Source organism: Triturus cristatus, chromosome 4_1 (assembly GCF_964204655.1).
Source record: "Triturus cristatus chromosome 4_1, aTriCri1.1, whole genome shotgun sequence".
Classification (NCBI taxonomy): domain Eukaryota; kingdom Metazoa; phylum Chordata; class Amphibia; order Caudata; family Salamandridae; genus Triturus; species Triturus cristatus.
The window spans coordinates 173,712,277-173,736,432 of record NC_140585.1 but is presented as its reverse complement, the minus strand read 5'-3'; the positions used below and the strand labels follow the sequence as shown (position 1 = coordinate 173,736,432).

The following is a 24,156-nucleotide window of genomic DNA, read 5'->3' as shown; positions in this document are numbered from 1 at the left end:
GGAAAAGGACGTTATTGCAGCAAACTACCCGCTGTGATAGAGTCACTATGTAAGGAATTCACACTAACATCCCACATTAAGCTTCATTATTCAAAAGCAAATAACTACCATTCGCAAGCAGTGTAAAAGACGGGGTAATGACTGGCACCAGAACCCCTTTCAGAATACAAGCTAAATTAGGAGCGTGTATATTACATGCACCATGCAATTGAATGTGTCTACACACCACAGAGTGATCTGGGGTTGAAGTGCACTCTTCACCTTTCAAGTAAACCTCCTTGCCGTCCCTCACGCATCTATATGTAAAAGGGAGCGACCAAACTTCGTGCAGGAAGGCAGTACCTAGTTGTTCATATCTGCCCAAGGCATAATGTTTCATGCACGAACTGAACTTAAACAGGGGAAAAGGTAACGTTATCAACCCGTGTATATGCCACACGGCGGAGTTTAACTCAGCAACAGAGAAAGGCAAAGGTTCTAACTTTTCAATGTGTAACAACGAATAAGTAGCATCTTTCATAGACATGAACTGTTGTTTCGCAGTCAAATTAAAAGGAAGGAATAAAGATGTATTCATGTAATCCCAAGGGACTTTCCCTGCCTTTAACGTTTGCAAAGTCCATGCAAACTGCATTATTGAACGCAATTGATTCTGACCATGAATTTGTTCACTTAAGTGGACGAGCTGCCAGGCATAGGGGCAGGACAATGTTCCCATTGTGTAAAATTGACAAAATTCCTAAAAGTATTCGCTCTGTGTAGGAAATGTGTGCCATAGTGTTGCTAGCAAAATTGTTCATCATAATTTGCAGTATCCAAATATAAATCCTCAGCATCAAATGCAGCATAATATTTCAAATCAGAAAACAGTGCTTCTATTGCTTTTACATCCCAATCATCCGACCGGATATTCTGTTTAACTACATCACCCATAGAAACACGAAAAACATTAGGCACATTAATCACTTCAGTGGGGCCATGAATTTGAAATTTGACAGCATCCCAAGCGATCCCATTACGCACAGGCCAGGCAGTAATGTTCACAAAAGTCTGGTCCCTTTTCATAATATGTGATGAGGAGTGGGGGGCCAAAGTTCCATCAATTAATCCAATTGTTGATCTTTCATTCAGGTAGTGTCCAAAGATAAGTCTGAAAAACACTACCACAAAGCCAATGGACATAAACAAAAAAACACATGTGAGCACCAGCCAAATGTAAGTCCAAGGTGGAATCAAAAAATGTCTCTTGAACCAGGCAGCAAAAATAGAAACTTTTGATGGGGCATTGGAAGTCATTGAATTAGTGTCAAAGGAAGAATGTGACTGGGCAACAGCGGTGGATTGCAAAAGAGGCACTGGGAATTCCGCAGGATAAGCATACTCCGCATCCTCAGGCAAGCCACCAGGTGTCGGTGGCACTAAAGGACCAGAAACCGTATGCATCTCGATTGCAACATCAGGCAAGGTGTTAGAAGAAGGGGCCACAACAGAATTTCGTAGCATCGAAGGGCATGAAACTGCTGGTGTCATACTATGAAGTATCAGCCACTCGCTGTAGCTTGACATTGTCAATAGAGATTTACCTGTTATCCTTGCGACCAGGAAGTGGAGGTAAAATGACAGTACGTGTGCCCTGGACTCCAAGCACCGGGACTGGTGCACGATAAGAGGGGCCGAACTCCTTGTTCTCCACCTTCTCACGGACCAGGTCACCAACTCGAGGTAGCCAGCCGACTACCGGAATCTGGAGGGCAGCTTCAGATGTGGACGGTACGTGTTCTTTTGCTAGAGTGTCTCTGGCTTCTTGAAGAGTCTGCAATACAGCACAGTGATCATCTAGGTCAAAAGGCGCGGCGGCCGCCGCCATGTCTAGACCATCAAGGTCCGGGACAAACATTCGTATGCCAAAGAGCATCATGTATGGGGTCCGCCCAACCAGAGACCTTCTAGGGAGATTATTAAGTGCACGTTGCACGTCATAAGTGGGCTAGCCAGTTCCGGCCTGTACCTAAAACCCTGGCTGTCAAAGATTGCTTCAAGTCACGGTTCATTCGCTCCACAACACTATTGCCCTCAGGCCGGTATGGAGACGAAAATTTGACTTGGACCCCCAAACTTCTCATGGCTTCTTTGTACGCCTTAGAGGCGAACTCAGGGCCCTGGTCAGAATGAAGGGTACCACATGCAAAACTTCTAACAAAGACACGCAAATCCTTGGTGACAGTACAGGCATCAGCACTCCTTTGTGGACACACCCACAGAAAACGTGTGCACGAATCCACTGCAACCAAGATGTACTTGTACGCAGTATCAGAGGTAAAAGGACCGCAATGATCTAAATAAGCACACGCAAGTGGTTGATTAGATATATACAGCCGCGTCTGTGGTGGACGCGCCGCAGATGAAGGTTTTATCTGCTGGCAAATGTCACAATTAAGAACATAAGCGCGCACTTGTTTATAGAAACCGTACCACCAGTAACGTTGCTGTAACAGATACAGTAGCCGCAAAGCCGGCATGCGCGGACGCAATGCCCTCGTGGGCCGCTGATATCAAAGATGGTCTGCAGTCCACGTTAATCCTCACTAACGAGACGTTATCAGGACTTAAGCGATAATGGTAGCGAGAAGGGAAAACTCTTGGGAAGTTCTTTCCTGTCTCTGTAGCAGCAATAGCTGCCAAAATGTCATCATCAATCTTACTTTTGGATCTTGTAACTGCTGCTACTAAGTATGTTGCCACTGCGGTTTTTGCTGCCTCGTCCGCTAGACTGTTACCGACAGCATGGACGCCAACACGTTGGTGACCAAGAGTGTGAATTACATTCACGAGGGGCAGATGGTCTTTAAGTTCTGCCACTCGAACCCAAAGAGTTTTATGCTTCACTGTGCTACCTTTGTAATCACGAAAGTCATTTTGAATCTAAAAATGTAGATTGTCGTTGTATGATTGAACACAATAGTAGGAGTCACTCACTATAAGAGTGGTAACCCGAGGGTCAGCAAACTCCAGTGCAAGCACCAGAGCACGAAGCTCTGCCAACTCTGCGATACAATCACCCAATGACTGCGTATGCACGACATCAGATTGGAACTCACCATTTACGAAAGTACCAACTACAATTGCGCAGGCCGCTAAATAGGCGTGCTTTGATCCAGTTGCGGGTTGCGTAGACCCGTCAGTGTAAATGACACAATGGTACTCCTCGAGCGGGCGCAAAGTCAGAGGAGCTGGATGAACGAATTCATAAACCAAGAACTCCTGTGTCTGTAATGCCGCGTCAAAGATATATGTGACGTCAGGCGAAGTCAAGGAAGTCGCCCATTGTATCCACCTTGGATGCAAAGCCTTAGAATTCGGTACACTAGCTTTTGTCACCGCCTCAAGGGCAGGATATGGTGTTACCACCAGCATGCGTTTCCCTTGCGATAGCGCTCGTTCTTTCAGGATCGCCATCTGACCAGCTGTCAGAACTTTTTCGACAGCGGAAAATCGCAGCTCAGCTGAAGTGTACAAGTGTGATTTGTAAGCAATGGGGACTGTTTCGCCCTCATTGAACGTTAAGTAGGTGAAACCCACTGTGCCTGGTACAATGCTAATGATCAGGTTAGTGTGGTTATCACGAGTTTGTAAGAATTTAGAAGCAAGAAGATCAGCCTGCAAAGACTGCAATGCAGCTGAATGCTCCGGCAGCCAACAAGAATTGGTAAAAGTAGGTTGTACCAAGGCATAAAGTGACTTGATACGCTGGGCATAATCCGGAATGTAGGTACGACCGAAATTCAGAAAGCCGAGCAGGGATTGTAATTTCTTCAACGTTGTAGGAGCACGAAGGCGTGAGCATTTCTCAAGGAAGTGCGGAGCCAATCTTCGACCTTCATTGTTGAGTTCGTACCCCAAGAACAACACCGTGTACTCGGCAATGTGGGACTTCGCAAAGTTGAACTTGTAACCGAAGTCTGCAAACATAGTAATTATGTTATCCACGCGAGCAAGATGCGTAAGCAACTCGTCGTCTGTCAGATAGATGTCATCTACATACGAGTACGCCTCCGGGTCTACAATCACCAAGAGAGAGACCACACGAGCGGCAAAGACCCCAGGGCTGTTTTTATAGCCCATTGGGAGCCTTTTGAACTGTTTTTTGTTTGCCACCCGAGGTAAATGCCGTCCACTCATAACTATGAGGGGACAGGTTATGGCTGTAAAAGCCATTGGAAATTTCAAGTGTTGTTTTGAATCTTTTTCTCACGAGACTATCGACAAGAGCCGAACTATGGGTATTCTGTACCGCACGTCCGGCAGTGCGATTTAAGGTGCCGGTAATCCAAAACTAGGCGGTACGACCAGTCAGGCTTCGTCACAGTGAACAAAGGGTTATTCATTGGTGACACACATGTTTCAATTACTCCCTGATATTCCAATTGTTCAAGGATAGACGCGACGTGAGGTCTTGCCTCGCGACGCATGGGATATTGGGGTTGGGACTGGGGTGTGGACCGCAACGGAATCTCATGGTTGGGAGAGAATTTATCCCAGCCAACCTGATTACGATACAACGCAGGTGCAAGCACCTGCGCCCACTCCCCGGCCAACCTATTAGAATGTTCCGGCGGCACTGTGTGCCCAAAGGATGGGAGGATTATGTCCTCCCCTCTAGGAGCATCTAAGACGAAAGCCGGGGGCCAATCCGCCTCCGCTAAAAGAATCATATGTGGAGGTAAGATTATCCCAAAAAACCACTTTAATTTTACGTTGTATGTCACCTTGAATATTAAGGACTATTTCAAACAGTCGTTCAGGCGGAGCTACGCGAGTATCAGCAGTTTCAACACTCACAAATGTATCAGTTGCTGTCGCCTCCAGATACGGATGCAGTGCTAGCCGCACTACTGTAACTTCCGCCGCGCTGTCGAGCAGCGTTAGCGCCCATGTCTGGTTCCGAAGCTGTGTCCGTACCATCTGAGGCATATCTCGCAGTTAGCGCAGCAAGTTTCTTTTTCTGAAACGGGGGACGTTGACGTGCAGACTCGTCCTGCTTGCCTTTGACGTCAGTCTGGCGGGGTTGGTCACGACCTAGAGTACCCCGTCCTTTCCCACGGTCTCCGCCACCGGATTGTGAAGCCGATGTTTCCTGTGAAGAACGAGGAGAGCGTTGTTCAGAAACCTGAAATCTATTATGTGACTTAATACGAGAACAATCGCGCAAATCATATGTGCGGTCACTGGACGACTGAACGGGTGAGGCAGAACGAGACCCCTGTTTCTGTTGCTGTTTCCCCTGTTTCTTAGCTCTCCAACTTTGTTTTGGAAAGTTGGGCTTTTCGTCTTTTGTAGACGAACTCACCTTAGTCTGCTGTACTATATCAGGAATGATCACGGTGGATTTCACACCCAAGGCGCTACGACCCACCATTCTGTAGGCTTTCGCAATTATCTTCGCGAATTCCCTGGGCCTGTCGACCACATCCACCAGCTCCAGCATATTTGCTACTTGGAACTGCATGGCATCTCCTTTGAGGTTGCCCATCACCATGGAACTAACTACATCGAAGCGGTCGACAAGCCACATTCCCAATTCAATAGCCGCCTCCGCACCATGATTCTCCTGAACTTTCTTGATGACGGAGGGTAGTACAGACATAGACTGAGTGCCATAGCACTTCGAATAGGTCGCAGCAAAGACCTTGCCCCAATTGTCACAATCAACAATATCCGGGACCAGGTCCTTCGGTAAACTAATGGTGAGAATCCTGTGCTTCTCCACAGGAGAGGTGTGTGGAAAAACCGCTTCCAGTTGGTCAAATTTCTCAGCAAGCCAGTAGGGAACATCATCCCTACTTTGGGGGCGCTTGCCCACAACCGAATTAACCATAACAGGACTAATGACCACCGCGTGGTGATCAGTCGTGTGTCCCGCAACTGCAGGTGCCCCCGCCTGCACGTTGCGTGACACGACCTGCACCAAAGCCCTATGGACCATAATCAGGGCTGTGTGTAGTACTCGCAACTCAGCCACCGCGACATTCTGGTAGCAGGGATGAGGTTTAAAGCCGGCCAGCACCGGCCATGTAGCCCCTGCAATAGACAACTGGCTCATTCTCGCCGGTGCCACCGCATGGGGAAGGGCGCCATTAAACCAAATGGTATGCTGCCAGGCAGAAAGAGGAATTTCTAGTGTCCTATAAGGGGCATAGACTGCAGGTACCTGTGTGTGAGTGTAGGTGTGAAACGTATCATCGTTTGCATCCACCGCCTAAAACGTCACCCAGGAATAAAACAACTCATACGGGTACGTGGTATCAGCACTCACCACAAAGATAACAGCCAACCCGTCATCAGGTACCTCATAAGACCGCAAATGTAGGCATAGAGGAGCCCGACTATGCGCGGCGATATCGACCGCCATGAGGACACACTAAAGAGTAACAACGATATCCACAGTAGCACTGGGGTTCAGAAGAAATAACCTTTTTAATGATCAAGCTTGAAGGAACCTTTAGTCGAAACCTAGGTAGGTTAAGCCGTCACTCCCATCAGCCGGAAACCAGAGTGAGGGCGTTGTGGACCAATACAAGCACTACTAAGGCGTTTCAAATCAATAGACCAAACGTTAGGTGCACCATGTTGCAGGGATTCTGCTTATGCACAGAATTATGCGTAGGAAACCAGGACCTCAGAAAATTGTGGTGTACCAGAAACTTCCCTCAGAACCCAGAAACCCTTATCCCGACTAGCTTAGTGTCCCATTCGTTATCCGAGAGTTAGCTCGGTGGTCCCAATGTATAGACAACCCAGAACAAGCGACTTGGAGTATTCTCAGGAATGGTGGGAATCGGAAATACCTGTTCGTATTCTCATATCAGTCCACAACAGAATAAACAAAGACACGGTAAAATATAAAGAGTTTATTTTATAAACCTCGCGTCCTAAGATGCAGTACTTTGGCTAACACAAGCAGACAAATGGTCAAGATCAGAACCATCAGCATTGTTACAATACCATAGAAAATGAAAGGAGCGATCATAATAAAATGACAGTGGAAACTAAGCCACCTTCCTTTCTCTAGTAAACTAATAGGTGATTATTATTAGACTAATAGAAGGTCTCTAGGCTTGAATGGGGGACCCCATACCGTATAGATCAGCTTAGTGGAATCACATCACAGGATCAGCTAGGCTCCCTCCTGCAACAGCTCTTCTTCTGAATGAATCTAAAACAGGCTGCGCTGCAATATTAAAAGCACTCGCCTTTCAGGTATCTGCAGCTGCGTGCATGTTATGACTACATAGTGGGACGATCAACCTGCACACAACAACATGCACCATCTAGTGACCCAGACTAGTTCTTTACACGATGTACAGACCAATGTCACTGCTCACTGTTACGGATGTTAAACAACAGACAGTTCTCATGTGAAGCAAAGTCGAGTAAGCATTTCTCAAGCAATAACATGTAACAACAGTGTTGCGTGCAAAAGCAGCAGAAGCGGCAAGATGGTTTTCTAACATCTAACGCGGATGTGCTAACTTAGCATTGTACATAGGGAGTGGTTAACCCACACTACAAAAGACTGCGGGGTAAAGGCATGCGGAGTAATGTCATACAGCTGCACAGGCGACACCAAGAAGAACAAGGAACTGAAAAGAACAGCTAGGACATCCCAACATCAGTCAAATTGGTACAAGAAACAAACGAACAAATAACAGAGGGGTAACCTGAAGAACAACCAGATTGATTATTTATTATGACAGCAGGAAAATGAGATCCGGGAAGATTAGGAAACAACCGGCACAAAAAAATGTAAAGCAAATGTCAAAAAGTGCCAAAATCCTCCGGGAAAGCATTTCAAAACCATCCCAAACCCCCGGTGCAACACAAATATAACCAATACATTCAACCTTTGGGTCAATGAATTCTAATGGGAAATTCACCTTCTTGAAGGACGCAACTGCGGCCATCTATGCAACATCAGATAAAATTTCAGGCCTCCCCAAACCTCTGATGCCGCAAAAGCTCGGTATCTCACTGGATGAGGGACTCAAATCACACCACAAATCCAAACCTAACGGCAATTGACATCCAGAGGATGCAAAAATAAACCACTTTGGCAACAAAAGGATAGTAAACTATGCCCAAGTGCATACCAGAAATGTAGCTAAAGTTAGGATTTTTCTCAGTTTAGGAGTAGTAAAGTTAGGACTCCTAACTTTACTAATCGTAAACTTAGAAAAACCTAACTTTAAGAGTTACGGTATTCACAGAAGGCATTTAGGAGTCCTAGAGTTAGGAGTCCTAACTTTACTACTCCTAAACTGAGAAAAATCCTAACTTTAAGACTTTGGGTATTCAGAGAAGGCATTCAGGAGTCCTAAAGTTAGGACTCCTAACTTCTGTGAATACCGAAATGAGTAAGTGTCGTCTGTGAATACCGAAATGAGTAAGTGCCTTCCGTGAATACCAAAATGGTAGTAAGTTTAGGATTTTATCTTAACCCCTTGAGTGCTCCGCCCTTTCCACGCCCTATGCCGGGCGTTTCATTAGCGGGCGGGACTCATGACGAGAGTCTCGTCATGGGCACAGTGCAACCGCGGCCCATGACGAGACCATCTCGTCAGGGGCACTCAAGAGGTTAAGTTAGTTCTGTGAATCGGGCCCATTAACAATAATCATATTAACTAACTAATTTATAACACAGACAGTTTAAATATATACTAGAATACCTAAAAATAATTTTAAAAAGATATTAACAGCGATATTTGTGTAAACAATATTAACACAGCTATTTTTAACATCGATATTTACAACATAGTTCTTTTTAACATCGATATTACTTACCTTAAAATTTATATTCCTGTCAACTATATTTTTGCACGTGATATTTGTGCATTGCAATATTTGAAACTCAATATTTTTGCATCTCGATTTTTTTTTATTTTTATATTTGGTCTGAATACCAGTCTTCACAGTAATGAAAAACAAATTTAGGAGTTCTTTACTACCAAGACATGTAAAATTTAAGAAAACATGTCCAAACTTTTATTTACACAGCACCCTGCCCTATGGGCTATTTAAGGCCTACTGAAGGGGTGACTTATATGAAATAAAAGGGAAGTTTGAGGCGTGAAAAAAGGGGTTTAAATGCCAAGTCGACATGGCAGTTTACAACTGCACTCATGCTGCAGTGGGGGGCGTGGGGCATGATTTAAAGGGCTTCGTAAGTTTGTGGCATAATAGGTGCTGCAAGCATACGTCCTAAAGACTCAGAGCGATGAAACAAGCAACACAATCCTTTTCTGAGTGAATTTGGTCTGGTCCCCAAAGTGCCCATATTTATCCCTAGGTGAGTTGAGTGAAGTTACCAATGTTATCCATTATGACTCCGCGGTGGACACTATCCACGTGACTCACGCCCCTCACCCATGATGCAATGTATTTCCCACAGACAATGCAGCAAAATAAGTTATGAAACGTTTTTTATTGCACCCAGAATTTAGTGTCTTTCTTTAGAAAATGCATACTTACAAAGATAGATGTCCAGAATGGCACTCCAATTAAAACAATGATTGGACTGTCTGGTATGAAACCGAGGCAGGCTCCCAGACAGATCTGCAGGATACCAATCAAGATCTGAATTGCCTAGAGCAAAAATGAATGAAATTAATAAGTTATAAGCAGGAGAAGGAAAGTTAGAAACAAGGATTCAATTCACCATATACTGATCTAGAGCATCTTTTACCAACTTAATTACCTTATTAGTCCAGGCACTGCTGAATCTAAACTTGAAAACTATTTGCAATTAATAACTATCTTGGCTGTCAATGCTGGTGACGTCACATACTTTATTGCTTCACCACACAAAATACCTTGCTTTTAGTATATCTCTTCTTTACAAGCTCTCTTTCATCAACTCTTACTTGCAAAACTTTACAAGAATGTGTACATTATTATCCTCCCTGTATGTCTTGATTTGCACGGCTGCTCATTATTTTCAATGTTTAATGACTTCACAGATTTCATTTTTCTTTTCTATCTATTCTGTTTATTTTGTTACTTTTGGTTGCTTTTATCCCTCTCACATTCATCTTAACATACATTAAAAATCACGACGACTTTGGTGCTTGCTGCACTAAAATCCACATATCCTGGGATCTACCTGACATTTTCTCCCAATAAATACTGGCAGATTTGACCTCCTGATTTTTATCCGCCAATGTGGCTTAAATAGCAAAACTCATAATGTCAGTATGTGCAGTAAAAGGAGCTACGCACATATCGAAAGTATTGTTAACAGTCGTAATTAGGGCCTTGGTCAATTGTAATGATAGTCTATGGAGACGGAATAGACGGACTGAGAAATGTCTACTCTCAGATTTACCTTTTAAGTGGGAAAACCACCAGTAGACTTGAACTGCTTTAAAATGTTGGAGTGACTACTGAAGAGCGGGATGGGTGACCTATTTTAGATAAAGCCCTTTGCTTTCACTTCTTTTGGGCACCAATTACTTGCAAAGTAAAAGTGTTTGATGCCTCTACAATGATTACCTTGGTATGCGCCAACCCTTTTTGCTCCAATTTTTCAAGGATTCAGCCTTTGCATTTTCACACATCACCTATAACATTTCCTTTTAGCAAAATATCCATGTGACCATAACAAGACCTCCTAGAATATAGAGTAATCACTTCACTCATGAACCGATTTATACTTTCTTCTGATGTGAAAGGCCCTTCCTACTCTCATTCTTTCATGGCTCACCTTCTGTCCTTCAGTCAGCATCTATGCCTGGTCCTGTATGCTAGCATTGTAACCTCAGTGCCATAAACTTCACTTCATCCTTTGTTTAACAGCCATTCTTAACTCCTTTGCTCCATTGTGCAACAACCTATTGGCCGGCCTTACATTTGCCACCTTGGTCCGCCAGGTCCTTCCCCGATTATGGCCCAGAGAGGGGGAAAAACATACGGAATTGGGCCAGATATTCCCAAGCCCAGCAGTATCCCTGTACCCAAATGTTGGGATGGGTAATGAGGATCTTACTGTGAAAATCACATCAACATTAATCCCTGAATTTCTATTATAACCTTTAAGCCTGCTCTATCCCCTTCATAAAGAGTTATGGATTTGAATGATATTTTCTGTGAAATTTTTGGCACCTGCCTGGACTAAAATCATAAAGAGCAATTTCCATATATGGTTCAGATGTGTTATTAAATAATTTTAGAGCCGGCCATAGTAGAGGAAGACATACATATTTCAAGAGTCCTATACATATTTCAAGAGCCCCAGTACTTACTCCAAGTGTCTTTGGTTCTCCTTCAATGAACCTCTTTAGGAAATAAGGCCCCCGAGTAGGACTCTCCCCCTGCTGAGCAGGGCTGAAGCTAGGATTGGGGATATATTGGGTCAACACATACATGCCATGCCCAGGTGGCGCTGCCATCGCGAATAAGAAGCTGTAAACAAAAGGCTAAGATATGGTGAAATGTTATTACATTAAATACACATAAAACATACCATTTCTCCCATCACAAGATATTCCAAACATTACCCACTGAAGAAGTTCCCTCCACTACAAGCAATTTGTCAACAAGATTACCCCATGGTGTATTTTCTTTTCTTGTTTTGTGTTAACAACAAGTGGAGCATGGGCCAATATTTTTTAGATGTTGCAACATCGCTATCTGAGTCTGCAGTCCACTTCCATGTTGCTCCTCCCTGGTCCAAAACACAAGACAACTCCTTCAGAGCTCAAAGTTCTTGCCATTTGTGTTTATGGTGTTCCCTTGCATCCACAAATGGATTTTGATACATTCTCAGATATACTGAGGTTATTAAGCCTGGGATTGCGTCAAAATTGTTTGCCTTCCCAACAGAAGCATAACGAGGAGAAATATCTTTATTTCTCCTTGTTATTTCCTCTTTCTACTTGTGCTGCATTCTGCAGCACATATAGAAAGAGGAAAATGCCTCTAAGGATTCTTCTCAGCTTGCTGAAAAGAGTACACTTATTGTTTTAACTTAATGTAGAAAACAGGAACTGGGAATGACTTGTGGCAACTTGGCTACAGACAATTTCGAAATGCTTTGTGACACTTGTGGAAAAAAACGGAGCATGTGGTTTCCTCTTCTGCACAAAGTTTTTCTTGAGTCCATTGGGAAATGCTGCTTGGTCCCATCACTTGCCGCAAGTAATTTCCCCTGAAGCTAAAGGTAATAGCAAGAACTGCAGCTACTGTCAACATCTTTAATCTGCACCTGCGTGAAACTGCATGTGGACTTCACGGCCTCAGGATGCTTGTGATGGTCTGTACCATGTAGCCGATTGGAAGGTGGTCACAAGCATCCCTGTTGACCTTGAATGCTGCATCAGTCTATTGAACTCTTCCATGAAAGGAGTTCTGTGGTCTTTGTTAATCACCTTCAAGTCCAACAGAGATTTTTTTAATAGAACCTTTTTTAATTTGGTGTGTTGATAGACTATGCCACTTAATTCTGCATGATTTTTCCCCGCATGCAATTACAACGCAATTACAACGCGGTTGTTACAACAACCGCGTTGTAACAACACATACCATTACCCTGCAAGTCATAACAACGACTTGCTCTAAGGGGCGGGGGGCGCTGGATGTTGGAATAGTATAATTTACTATTCCAACTCCAGAATGTGCAACAGTATGGAAGGTGTTGGATTTTAAATCCACACTTTCTGCCCACTCCGCAAGTCCTTGTTCCGACTTGCGGAGTAGTGATATGCATTGATCCAACACAGTCGTTGTAACAACTGCGTTGTAATTGCCTGCGGGTAAAAGAATGTGGTAAATGATGTTTACCATGTTGATAATCATAGTAGGAACATGAACAATATAACTATAAATATGTGTTACAAATCCTCTATTACCATTTATATTCTCATAGTTGACCCTTCATAATATTAGTCCTTAAAACAAAATGGTGGCTTATGTTATATAGTTCACACATCAGATATGTGGTTGAAGTAAGAGGAAATGAAGTAAAGCAGTATAGGACTGTCCCAATGGTGGTCCATCCTTGGTACCTGCATCCTGCCACCGCGGAGGTAAAATCCATCCTGTAGCAAGTCCCAGGAAAAGAAAAGAATGGCACCAGAGCACACAAAAGAGTCCCAACACGTTACTCCATGTCATCAGTAAAGGGTTGGTACAGTTTTACTTTTTATAAGTATCCTTGACTTTATTCTTCTCCAATTTTTCGTATCGCATTTAACACATCTCCAAAGAGAAGCCAACACGTGTTTCGTCTACAAGCCTGTTTCAAGGCTGTGAAGTTTACACAGAAAGGCTACCATTATTGTGAATTGTGATGACAACCCAGGAAACACACGTCACCCCGGTAGGGTTAAACTGCAATATTAAGGGCTGAGGGATGGCAAAACACCCAATCAGGAGGAAGAAAAAACTGTAAGAATGTGAAGAAGAGTTTCACCCACTACCATTTAGGGGGACAATAAGTAGCGATTAAGAATTCACGCTGTGGCTGCAGCGTGAAAAGTATAGATTGTGTGATAGGATGTCCCAGTTCAAGGAGCACGGAGCCAGGAGTCACACCCATAAGAGATATGAGAAACCGGAGACACCACACGTGATTGGTAGGGCTGCTAAATAAGTTAATCAACCCGTATGGTATGTACCTGATGGATACTGTGAATTTCCTAGTGCGTGTAGCAGTCAGTTTCATAAGCAAATGAAGAAAAAGCATCTGCGGAACGAGTTATGCACAATTAAGTGGTAACTAATGTAGGGCGGGATAGGCAACTTATGCTACAAGTCATTATAAGATATTAGGGGTTGTATGTTAGACCCACACAGCACACCTGGGGGCATATTTACAAGGAGTTAACACCACCAGAACGTCACTTTTTCCAACGTTCTGGTGGAGTCAAGTCCTTCGCCTTATTTACAAAGTGACGTTAAGCCTTGTAAATGATGCCCCAATTCACGGAGCACTCAGCATAAAAGGGGCATACAATGGGTGTTGCAGTGGGGGTTTTGCTGCAACACCCATTGCTTTTTGACACAGCACCATATTTACAAGGTATGGGGCAGCTCCAAAAATATTACCAGGGAATACCTGGTCTTAAGCAGGCGATACAAGGAGAAATGTTTCATTTCCCATCATATTATGCTCTTTCCATGTGTGCTGCATTCTGCAGGACAAATAGAAACAGCAAATCACCTGTAAGAATTGTTTATATGCAGGAAGATGCCCCTTCCTGCATATAAACAATCACCCCTGCAGTGCAGGCACCCTTGCAACATGGCCCACTGCTGCTTGTGCTGGTGCTAGGCAGCCTTTTTAAGCGCCAGCGCAAGGAGAAACACAGGGGTGCAGCGCATTTTTATGAATACAGCGCATCCCAGCGCTTTGAAACCGATGGAGCGCGGCGTTACCAATTTCAGTATCACACCGCACTCCGCCAGTTTCTAGTAAATATGCCGCCTGGTGTCCTAAGTCATATAAATTCAACAAATAGTTCCTCACCTGCATCATTTAAAAGTGGTGTATGTTACACATCCTAAAGTCATGTCAGTAGCCTAGATCTGCGGTCACCCTAGAGTCTGGTGGTCAAGCACCTCAAACAACTGGACACTCCTCATTACTAGGTGCCCCTAGACACACATAGTATCTGTAAACAGAAAGAGCAAAGAGAAACGGTGTTGCCTCACACATAGGTAGGTGTCATGTAGGCAAATAAAGTGCCAGTATACCTTAAACTAAACTAGTCGAACACTGCTTCACAAAATTGCATTGAATGGCACGGTACGCCTAAGGGGTAATCACAACTTGCTGTAACAACTGAAAATATACCATGGAGCATGTAATACTGATAGACTGTTTGCACCAAGCACCAAGCAGGACAGAGTCAGTTTCACCTCATAAAATTTAAATGCGGACAAATACATGTATATCACTCTTTAAGTGATGAAGGCGGATGAGGTATTCCTACAAGCAAGGACATGTGTGTTTATGTAATTGTAGCGCACCCCCTAGGTAACGCTAAAAAAGTAACCGTACATGCAGGCAAAAGGCGGAATCAGAAACATTAATGGATAAATTGCTTATGCTAAGTTCTGATATACAAAATGACGACGTTTCTGTTGTCAACCTGTCTAACTTTGACCTCAGTATTGAACAAATAAAAAAATTAAGCAGGAACTAGGTTTTTCTCCTACTTCTTTACCGGACTTTACAGACTTACATACAAATTGCTTTAAGTTTCTCTGCAAACTAAAATTGAACACATTTTTTTAAGGTAAAGGGCACATCAACCATGTCCAAACGGAGATATAATGGAGTGCAACATGACCATCCAAGACATACATATCCATGTGTTACTGTTCCTAGAAAACACACAGGCTGCCACTCCATCAGTCTCAAAAATCATGGGGGAGCTCAACATTGGCTCCAATCTCGATAATGATAGTGGTCTTAAAATCAAGTTTAGATTCACCCGGTGCCTACCTATGGATAACTTGATCGATATTTTCTATTAAGAAGTCACACATGATCTACCCAAACTGGAGGATGCATATATACTAGGTCAGAAGAACATTAGACACAACATCACGAGAAAGTAAGGCCATACATCCTCACTCATTAGAACTTAGCATTATCATCAAGGAAGCAGATAAGGGTGGTAATGTTGTCATGAATGAGGTTGACTACAGAGAAGAAATAGACCGACAACTGTAAGATGTGTCTGCATATTAGAGGCCCGAACACAACACGCTTAAAGACTCTAACACTATCATTGAACGCAGACACAAACTTTAGAGGAAGACATGTCTGATCTTGGATACGGAATATCATTACAGGCACAATCCTACACTGAGGGCACCCGGCATCCAAGATACACTAGCAGGAAAGATTCCCACCATGTAGGCCCATCATATTGGGTATAGGGTCACCCACGGAGAGACTTTCTGAATACATTGATAAGCTAATAAGGCCTCACAGATGGGTACTCTTGAAATGCTCTTTTTAGCATAGAGAAACTGGTAGTAGATAGGAGTAACCTTAGTAATAATATGAACATAATTGAATTGTTTGTGTTTTTCACTATTCTAATGTTTATAACAATGATGTGTCTCATTTTTCTAATAATCACAGTTCATGTTTTATTTACAAGGATTAGAGCCTTTCAATAAACATTTGAAAATGCAAATTCATTTCTTTTTGAAACATTTGAGAATGCAAAAGTAACAAACATAGCGTTACATCTGTTTCCAGAAATTTCCTTGGAATTTTAGTCATGTTCGCGGTTACCAAAAAACATCTATAACTCTGTAAGGTTAGGGGTTTAGATGTGGTACTGTGAGATAAAGACAAAACCAACATTTACTGACTATATAAGACTCAGTATCTGTATTATGAAGTCTTGTTGATTCACATACAGAGTCCTACTAAATTTATAGGAACCATATAACATTTTCAGTGTGAGAAGTTGGCCTGGCATATGCTGGTCACTAGTTATAGTGGCCACCTTGCACCAGTCCAATTCGGCTCTTATGATGTTAGGTTTAAAAGACAACCTTTAAAGAAAGCTATCCTAGTGGTAGCTGTGGAGAGCAGCCTTCAGGCTAAGTCTTGAAGGAGTGTTAAGCTTATTGTTTTACCATAGATAACCTCTTGAATGACCAAATGAAAGAGTATTCCACACAGGTATATATATAAAATATATGTATTTATTCTAAACAGAATCCCACAGTCTCTTTATGAGGCTAAGGCAAAGTTACAAATCAAACAAGCATTGATAGATACAAATAAATAGCACTGTTAACATTGGGCCCCAGGGGGGGGGACCAAACCATATACTAAAAAAAATGGTATAAGAACCACGACAATTCTACAGACAATGCCTAGGGCATTTAGGATCGCTGGCCCCTTTAGAATCCACCCCAAGTGATGAGGAAGGGGACCCACGGGAGGCGCGTGCAGTGGAAGTAGCTGCTATCGGGATCTCTATTATAGCCTATGGAGAATGTCGCGGTTGGAAATAAAACAGTTTTAAAATACTTCTAGCAGGAGTTCAAAGTTAAAGCTCTAGAGTTAAGCTTTTGAGGAGCACACTATCGAGAGTACCGAAGTATCACTGTTACCTGCCCCAGGGAAGCCGGGTGCATAGGTCAATTTCGATGTCGGGTCGCGGGCTGATTTTTAATGGGAAAATAGTCAAAAGTTCTGCTAGCCAAAAGCGTCGATGATTCCGTGAAGATTGTAGAGAAGAACCTGAAAGCAGAGGTGACAGAGTCTGGGTCACGGCAAAGTGACCAGGAGGCTCAAAGCAAAGAGCCCTTCGATGTCGGGTGTTTCAGGTGGAAGGTGGTGTAGCTTGGATCTGCAGCCACGGGCTCCGGGAGGCTTCAAGGAAGGCCAGCTTCTGGAGGGCGACTGTCCCACGTCGGATGAGGGTCGCTGCGGTGTTAGTGTCCGGATTGGATCCACTAAGCCTTGGCAACCGCAACCCACGCAAGATGAACAAATCTGCTACGTTGCAGACCCACGAGGTCTGAGAGAGGTCTCCTTCGAGGAGACTGTAGAGCAGGCCTGGAGCAACAAGGGGAGCTCTTGATTGTCGTGATAGGGCCCACAAGTCGAGAGACAAGGGACCGCGGGAGGCGGCAATTTGGAGTGCATAAAAGGGCACCCCCACGGGCCACCAGAGGGGGCTAGGGCGCTGGTCTTTTTTGGCATAATTGCTGTAGAGTGGTTGGCTCGTAAATGGGCCACAGCACAACTTCCCCACTGGTCAGGGTTGTGTGCTATGCAAGAGGTGGCCGGTGTCGTGGGGTATTGGGGATCTCGGCACCCACGCAGTCCACGGTGCCCAAACGCGTTGAGCACACTCACTGGCCTCTGGGATGCGCTGGAAAGGGTGCTGGAGGTCGTCGAAGTCCGAAGGAGCAGCGAGGTTCCAACCGGGTCACTTGCAGTGTTTCAGGTGCCTGCCAAGCAGGGGGATAACTCCTTTATCCCAAGGGAGATTTCTTCCGTCAGCTGGGCAGCAGCAAGTCGAAGGTCAAGACTGTAAAGTTCAAGATTAATCAGAGGCTCTGGGGCCACGTTATTCACCTTTATCCCCAAGATTAGGGGAGTGTCCAGAGTAGTGTCCACCGATGAGTGGTGAGGCGGGACAGGGTGACTACACCCTCTCCCCTTTGTGTGTTTCCCGCCTGGGTTCCAAGCGGTGTATGCAGAATGCAGGCGCTGGAGCTGCCTACGTGCAACTCTGAAAGGACATTTGGTGCACCCACCCTGTTCCAATCCACATATCCTGTCTGGGAAGGTGCTGGCACCTCCCTGCCACAAGCGCTCTATTGTCCAGCTGCCGAAGCTGGGATTTTCCCCAGCAACAGGCAGCCAGAGTTGTGTGGGTGGCTGGTAGCATCCATTTTGTACTACGTGTGCACTTTTAAATTGTTGTCTAAATTCTGCCGCTTTTCCCATATCGCCCCTCTAGCAGGGGGGAATCGTACCCTCATGCCCATGGCTGGACTGGGGGTATGATTCCTACATGTTTGACACCAAACACGATATGGTTCTGTGTAGCCATTCTCAAGTTATCGCGTTATCGCGATAGACTTATAATGCGGTTAAGAGTATATGGTATGGCTACACTACAAACAAGAACTGTGAGTCTGCCAAATCAAATGACCCAAAGAATTGCTGTATCCCAAATACGGTTATAAAGTGTTCGTGTCAAAAATTATATCACAGTGGATACATATGCATTGGAGGTCTATATATGCATAAAAAGGTTCCCATCACCCACTGGAAGTGGCTCGCTTCATCATTTGGGAAACCAGGGATTTCTCGAAAAACCATCCATCACTAGATGAATATTGATAGAGGTTCAGAGATTCTCCCAGATGCAACCATAGATGTGTTGCTCCAATGAAAGGAACCAACCTTCAAAATGATATGAGGTGATGTGTGCAGTGCAAGTGATAAATGTGAGGAGTAAAATTGGAAAACAAGGCACAAAAAGATTTTTATTTGGGTGCTGCCTTGATACCAAATTAAAAACAGTGCTGTGACAGTTTTAAACAAATAACTGTGTTGGATCTGGTCTACATGTTTCAGCTTATAGGTAATTTGTACCCCAGCTTTCGTCAGGACCACGACAAGCTACTGCATGTTAAGTGAAGAAAAGGTAAATCATACAACCTGAACCCTTACTAGGTCTAGGAGAAATTACCTGTTGAAGTGGAAACAGAACACAATGAAAAGTAAAACAAGAAGTACAGCAAAGTCTTTCAAAGTATAGTGGGTCGCGAAAAATGCACATGAAGTATTATTCAGTTTTGCAAAAACACATGTCATTACGTATTGACGCTGTTCCGTCATTTGGACGTTACGCAAACGCCGTTACGAGAACAGAGACCCAGGGTAAATAAAAAGTCGCCTTCAGCTGAGTCGAGTACCTCCCCTACTGGCTCGGCAGCCGTTTGAGGTACCGACGGATAGGTAAGAACAGAAACGTTGAGGTTGACTACTTTTGGGAACCCTTGTTCTAAACTTACAAACTTGTTACTCGGTGTCTGTGGTCCTAGTGAGTAACGGGAATTGCTATTTACCTATTTTGACGGTCTTTTCGCCAGTTTGAGTTGATACATGCATTAACAGCACCAACTCTATTGATAAGTTGTCTATCTTGTGAAAAGACATTTTTCTGTAACGGAGCTCATGAACTACGTCTTTTTACAAAATTACCATTATGACAGACTGTACACTGCACTCACACAGGGCAGTAATTCTTTTCGTAGGCTGACACCCCTCTTTTCTTAGCCTTGGTCTCTAGGACAAGCGTATTCCACAGAGAGGTATTGTTTTGATTTTAACCTTGGACTATGCCTCTTTTTCTTTAGAGCGGTGCCTCCTTTAGCCTGAGCAGTTGCCAGGTGAGGTGAGGCTCATACCCAGATTCATTCGGGTGAGTGCTAGACAATGAACATCTTAATTTCCTGATACGATGTTTTCACTAATATGCGTTTTTGCAAAACTGAATAATACTTCATGTGCATTTTTCGCGACCCACTATACTTTGAAAGACTTTGCTGTACTTCTTGTTTTACTTTTCATTGTGTTCTGTTTCCACTTCAACAGGTAATTTCTCCTAGACCTAGTAAGGGTTCAAGTTGTACGATTTACCTTTTCTTCACTTAACATGCAGTAGCTTGTCGTGGTCCTGACGAAAGCTGGGGTACAAATTACCTATAAGCTGAAACATGTAGACCAGATCCAACACAGTTATTTGTTTAAAACTGTCACAGCACTGTTTTTAATTTGGTATCAAGGCAGCACCCAAATAAAATTCTTTTTGTGCCTTGTTTTCCAATTTTACTCATCACATTTATCACTTGCACTGCACACATCACCTCATATCATTTTGAAGGTTGGTTCCTTTCATTGGAGCAACACATCTATGGTTGCATCTGGGAGAATCTCTGAACCTCTATCAATATTCATCTAGTGATGGATGGTTTTTCGAGAAATCCCTGGTTTCCCAAATGATGAAGCGAGCCACTTCCAGTGGGTGATGGGAACCTTTTTATGCATATATAGACCTCCAATGCATATGTATCCACTGTGATATAATTTTTGACACGAACACTTTATAACAGTATTTGGGATACAGCAATTCTTTGGGTCATTTGATTTGGCAGACTCAGTTCTTTTTTGGTCAGATATGTAGAATTGGGGATTACGCACTGTTTGAGTCTTTAAACCTCTATCCCTCAGACCCTCACTCTTGTTAGAGATACTTTATAATTGTACACTACAAACAACCCAGCAATGATTTTACGAAGGTTGCAGAGGGGCCCTACTCAGGTAGGGGTCCCCCCTCACACATCTCAGCACCCTGCCTTGTAGGATTACCAAGGCCTGCTATAGGGGGTGACCTATGAGAGTACATGTGTTGTAATGGGGTGGGATATAGGGTACCTATATCCCTGTAAGGGGTGCTAGCACCACCTTACTCAGACTACAGTAGTGGTCTGGTGGTGTCATTTTGTATGGCTGTCCCAGGGTGGCACAATAAGTGCTGCAGCCCTGGTAGGCCTACTGAGGGACCCATGCCCTGGGTACCATCTACAAGGGACTGCCAGGGTATCCTCATTATCCAATTGGTTTGTACCTAGGGTACACACATTAGTTTTTAGGGAGAAAGCAGATTGGCTGGGATCCTGCTATCCAGGACCCCAGCCTGACTAGTCAAAAACCACTCAAATACCAGGCAAAAAGTTGGGGGCAACCATATAGTCAGATTCCACCTTCCTACATTCAGGTTCTATATTGTAGAAATTGCTTTGGCCAGAGTCCCTGGGTTCCTGTAGTGAATGGATGAAAGGCTACCGAAGTCAAGAAGTTGAGAAGCACTGATGGACAGTGTTGCTGAATTTCATCATTTTAAAAGTACTTTTTGTCATTTTCGAAAAACATATGTCAATAAATTACTAATTCTTGTGGTAGATGGATTTCACCTGCTGTACATCAAGGGAATTTATGGAAAACAGATCCAATGTCCTTGAGTTGATGTTTAAGAGCAGCTTCATTTACACTCCACATTGGTATTGTTTAATCAATGTATTTTGTCTGGCATATGTTTATTGGAAGTTGCTAGACAAAGCATCCTTAGGGTGGTCTTTTCATAGACGTTTTGCCTTTTACCTCCTGATTCTTTTTGTTGCCCTCAGGACTCTGAGCACTTTACAACTACTAACCAGTGCTAAAGTGCATGTGTTTCTCCTTTAAACATGGTAACATTGGTATATACCTGATTGCCATATTTGATGTATTAGTAAACTGATATAACATATACCCAGGCCCTGTAAATCAAATGCTACTAGTTTGCCTATAGCACTGAATTGTGCCACCCACATAAGTACCCTTTCAAACCTGTCTCAGGCCTGCCACTGCAATGCCTGTGTGTGCAGCTTACTGCCACTACGATTTGGCATTTAAAACTACTTGCCAAACCTTAAACTCCCCTTTTACCACATATAAGGTACACCTAATATAGGCCCTAGTTAGCCCTAAGTGCAGGGAGTTATGAAAGTAAAAGGTAGGACATGTACTTTTATATGTTTTGCATGTTCTAATAGTGACAAAACAGCTACATTCATTTTTCACTACTGTGAGGATTACTTCTCTCATAGCTTAGCATTGGGAATTTCCATATACAATTTTAAGTGGAAATTCCTGATCAGTAAGGACTAGCTACTTCCTGTTTTATATTTTTGGAGTAGTAATGATAAATCATCCCTACTGGTGAAGTTGGATTTAACATTACTGATTTAGAAATGCCACTTTTAGAAAGTGAACATTTCTCTGCACTTACTGCTCTGGTTGCGCTGCAGGTTATCTGCAATACATGCCTGGGATGGGTGACAGCTACACTTTGTGCTTTCCCTCTAGACAGACACAAACACAGGACACGTAAGAGCATCTGCGTTCATCAGTATACCGATGGGTATTTCTAGGCAGGTGGGAAGGGAGGAGCTGACACTTACACTTCAAAAGGTAGTGTCCTGTCCTCACACATAGCACTAATTTTCACCCCACAGATAGGTTGGCAGACAGGACTGGGTTGAAGGAACACTGTTGCACTTCAAAGCCTTTCCATTGAAGTCACCCCCACTTCAAGGGCACTTTTTGGGTAGAAGGTCTATGACCCCCTCAAATCAGACACTGCTGCAACTAAAACTGCAGATTGACAGAAGAACTGTTGTGCTGCTTAAAGGGCACATCTTTGGACTGCAAACTTGGAAGGCCTGCTTTTCTCTTGTTTTGCCCTGCTGCTCTGACATCGCTGAATGGGAGCTGGAGTCTTTCTCTCAAGTGCTTGTTGGCTTGCCTCCTGTTTGAGACTCAGGGATATCAAGGTCTCTACCCCTGCTCCTGTGCCTGGCTCACTGAAAGTGGGCCAGATACTTGCAACATGGATTTCAATACATCGCCTGTCTGTGTGTAGCAAAACCAACGCATCAACACAGTGGCAGGAGTAAAATCGGTGCATCACATCGAAACCACCGCTTTTCCTCCCGAGATTGATGCATTGGACAGCATATTGCTGCAGCTACAGCTTGGAGATCAATGCATCCCCTCAACTGCGTGGAGAATCTCAGCGCTCGACGCCTCTTAACTCGAGCACCCATCTACGGAAACGACGCATCACCATCGGCGCGTGGAACAGATAGACACATCCTCAACTTGCGGAACTAGTATCATCGCATTTGGCGATGCATCTCTCGGTTTCCAACCAGGAAAGGTGCTTTGTTTACCGGGGCTTGCATGGGTCCTGCAGGCACTGTGTGCTTCTTCATGGTCAGCGTGAACATTAACTTTGCCCCGGTCCAGCATGACCTTAAGTAACCCCTAAAGTGCTATTTGTTTTTAAGCACTATTTTGCCCTTATTCTTTAAACATTCATATCTCAACTTGTACAGATGTTTGTCCTTTTGGTCTTCTTTTGTTCAGAATATAATAGTCTATTTTTCTAAACCAGTGTGTAGTCTTTTTCTGCTGTATTCATTGTGTTACTGTGTGTGTGTGTGGGTGTGTGTTGCACAAATACTTTACACATTGCCTCTTTAGAAAAGCCTGACTGCTCTGTGCCAAGCTACCAGGGGGTGAGCACAGGTTATCTTTCAGTGTGTAACTTACCCTGACGAGAGTGGTGGTTCCTGCTTGGACAGGGTGCATACCTCTGCCTACCTGAAACCCCATTTCTAACATTTGTTATCAGCTGTGAGAATAGGACTTGTGTTTGTGCAATACCGTATAGTAACTCATAGTTTGCTACAATTCTATACTAATACTAATTCAAGCCTTTTTCAATTCTCCCAAAATTGACAGAAGCACAAACTTCATGTCTACATACATGCGATTAATGTGATTGAAGTGTGGGATAACCTACGATTTTTCTACTTCTTACCACCCCCAAATCAATAGCCTTGTTGAATGGTTCAACAAGATCCTGAAAGGCATGATCAGAGGCCTGCTTGAGGCCATAAGGAAAAAGTGAGATATCCTTGGACCATGCCTGGGTTCGCGTACAGAGAAGTGCCACAAAAAGGAAAGGGCTTTAGCCCCTTCTTGCTTTTGTATGGCCGCCC

General features: G+C 43.7%; 1 protein-coding gene across 6 annotated transcripts in view; it reads right to left on the bottom strand.

Annotated features, from left to right (window-relative positions):
- The window catches only part of LOC146853832 (membrane-spanning 4-domains subfamily A member 4A-like), a 242,673-nt gene that overhangs the window by 180,158 nt on the left and 38,359 nt on the right, over nt 1-24,156 (bottom strand). For all 6 annotated transcript variants that reach the window (XM_085650405.1, XM_085650409.1, XM_085650404.1 and 3 more), the window contains 2 exons: nt 11,295-11,454; nt 9,526-9,639 (listed from right to left, as the gene is read on the bottom strand). In XM_085650405.1, coding sequence (XP_085506531.1) covers nt 9,526-9,639; nt 11,295-11,454 — 274 coding nt within the window. The remainder of the gene's footprint in view (nt 1-9,525; nt 9,640-11,294; nt 11,455-24,156) is intronic.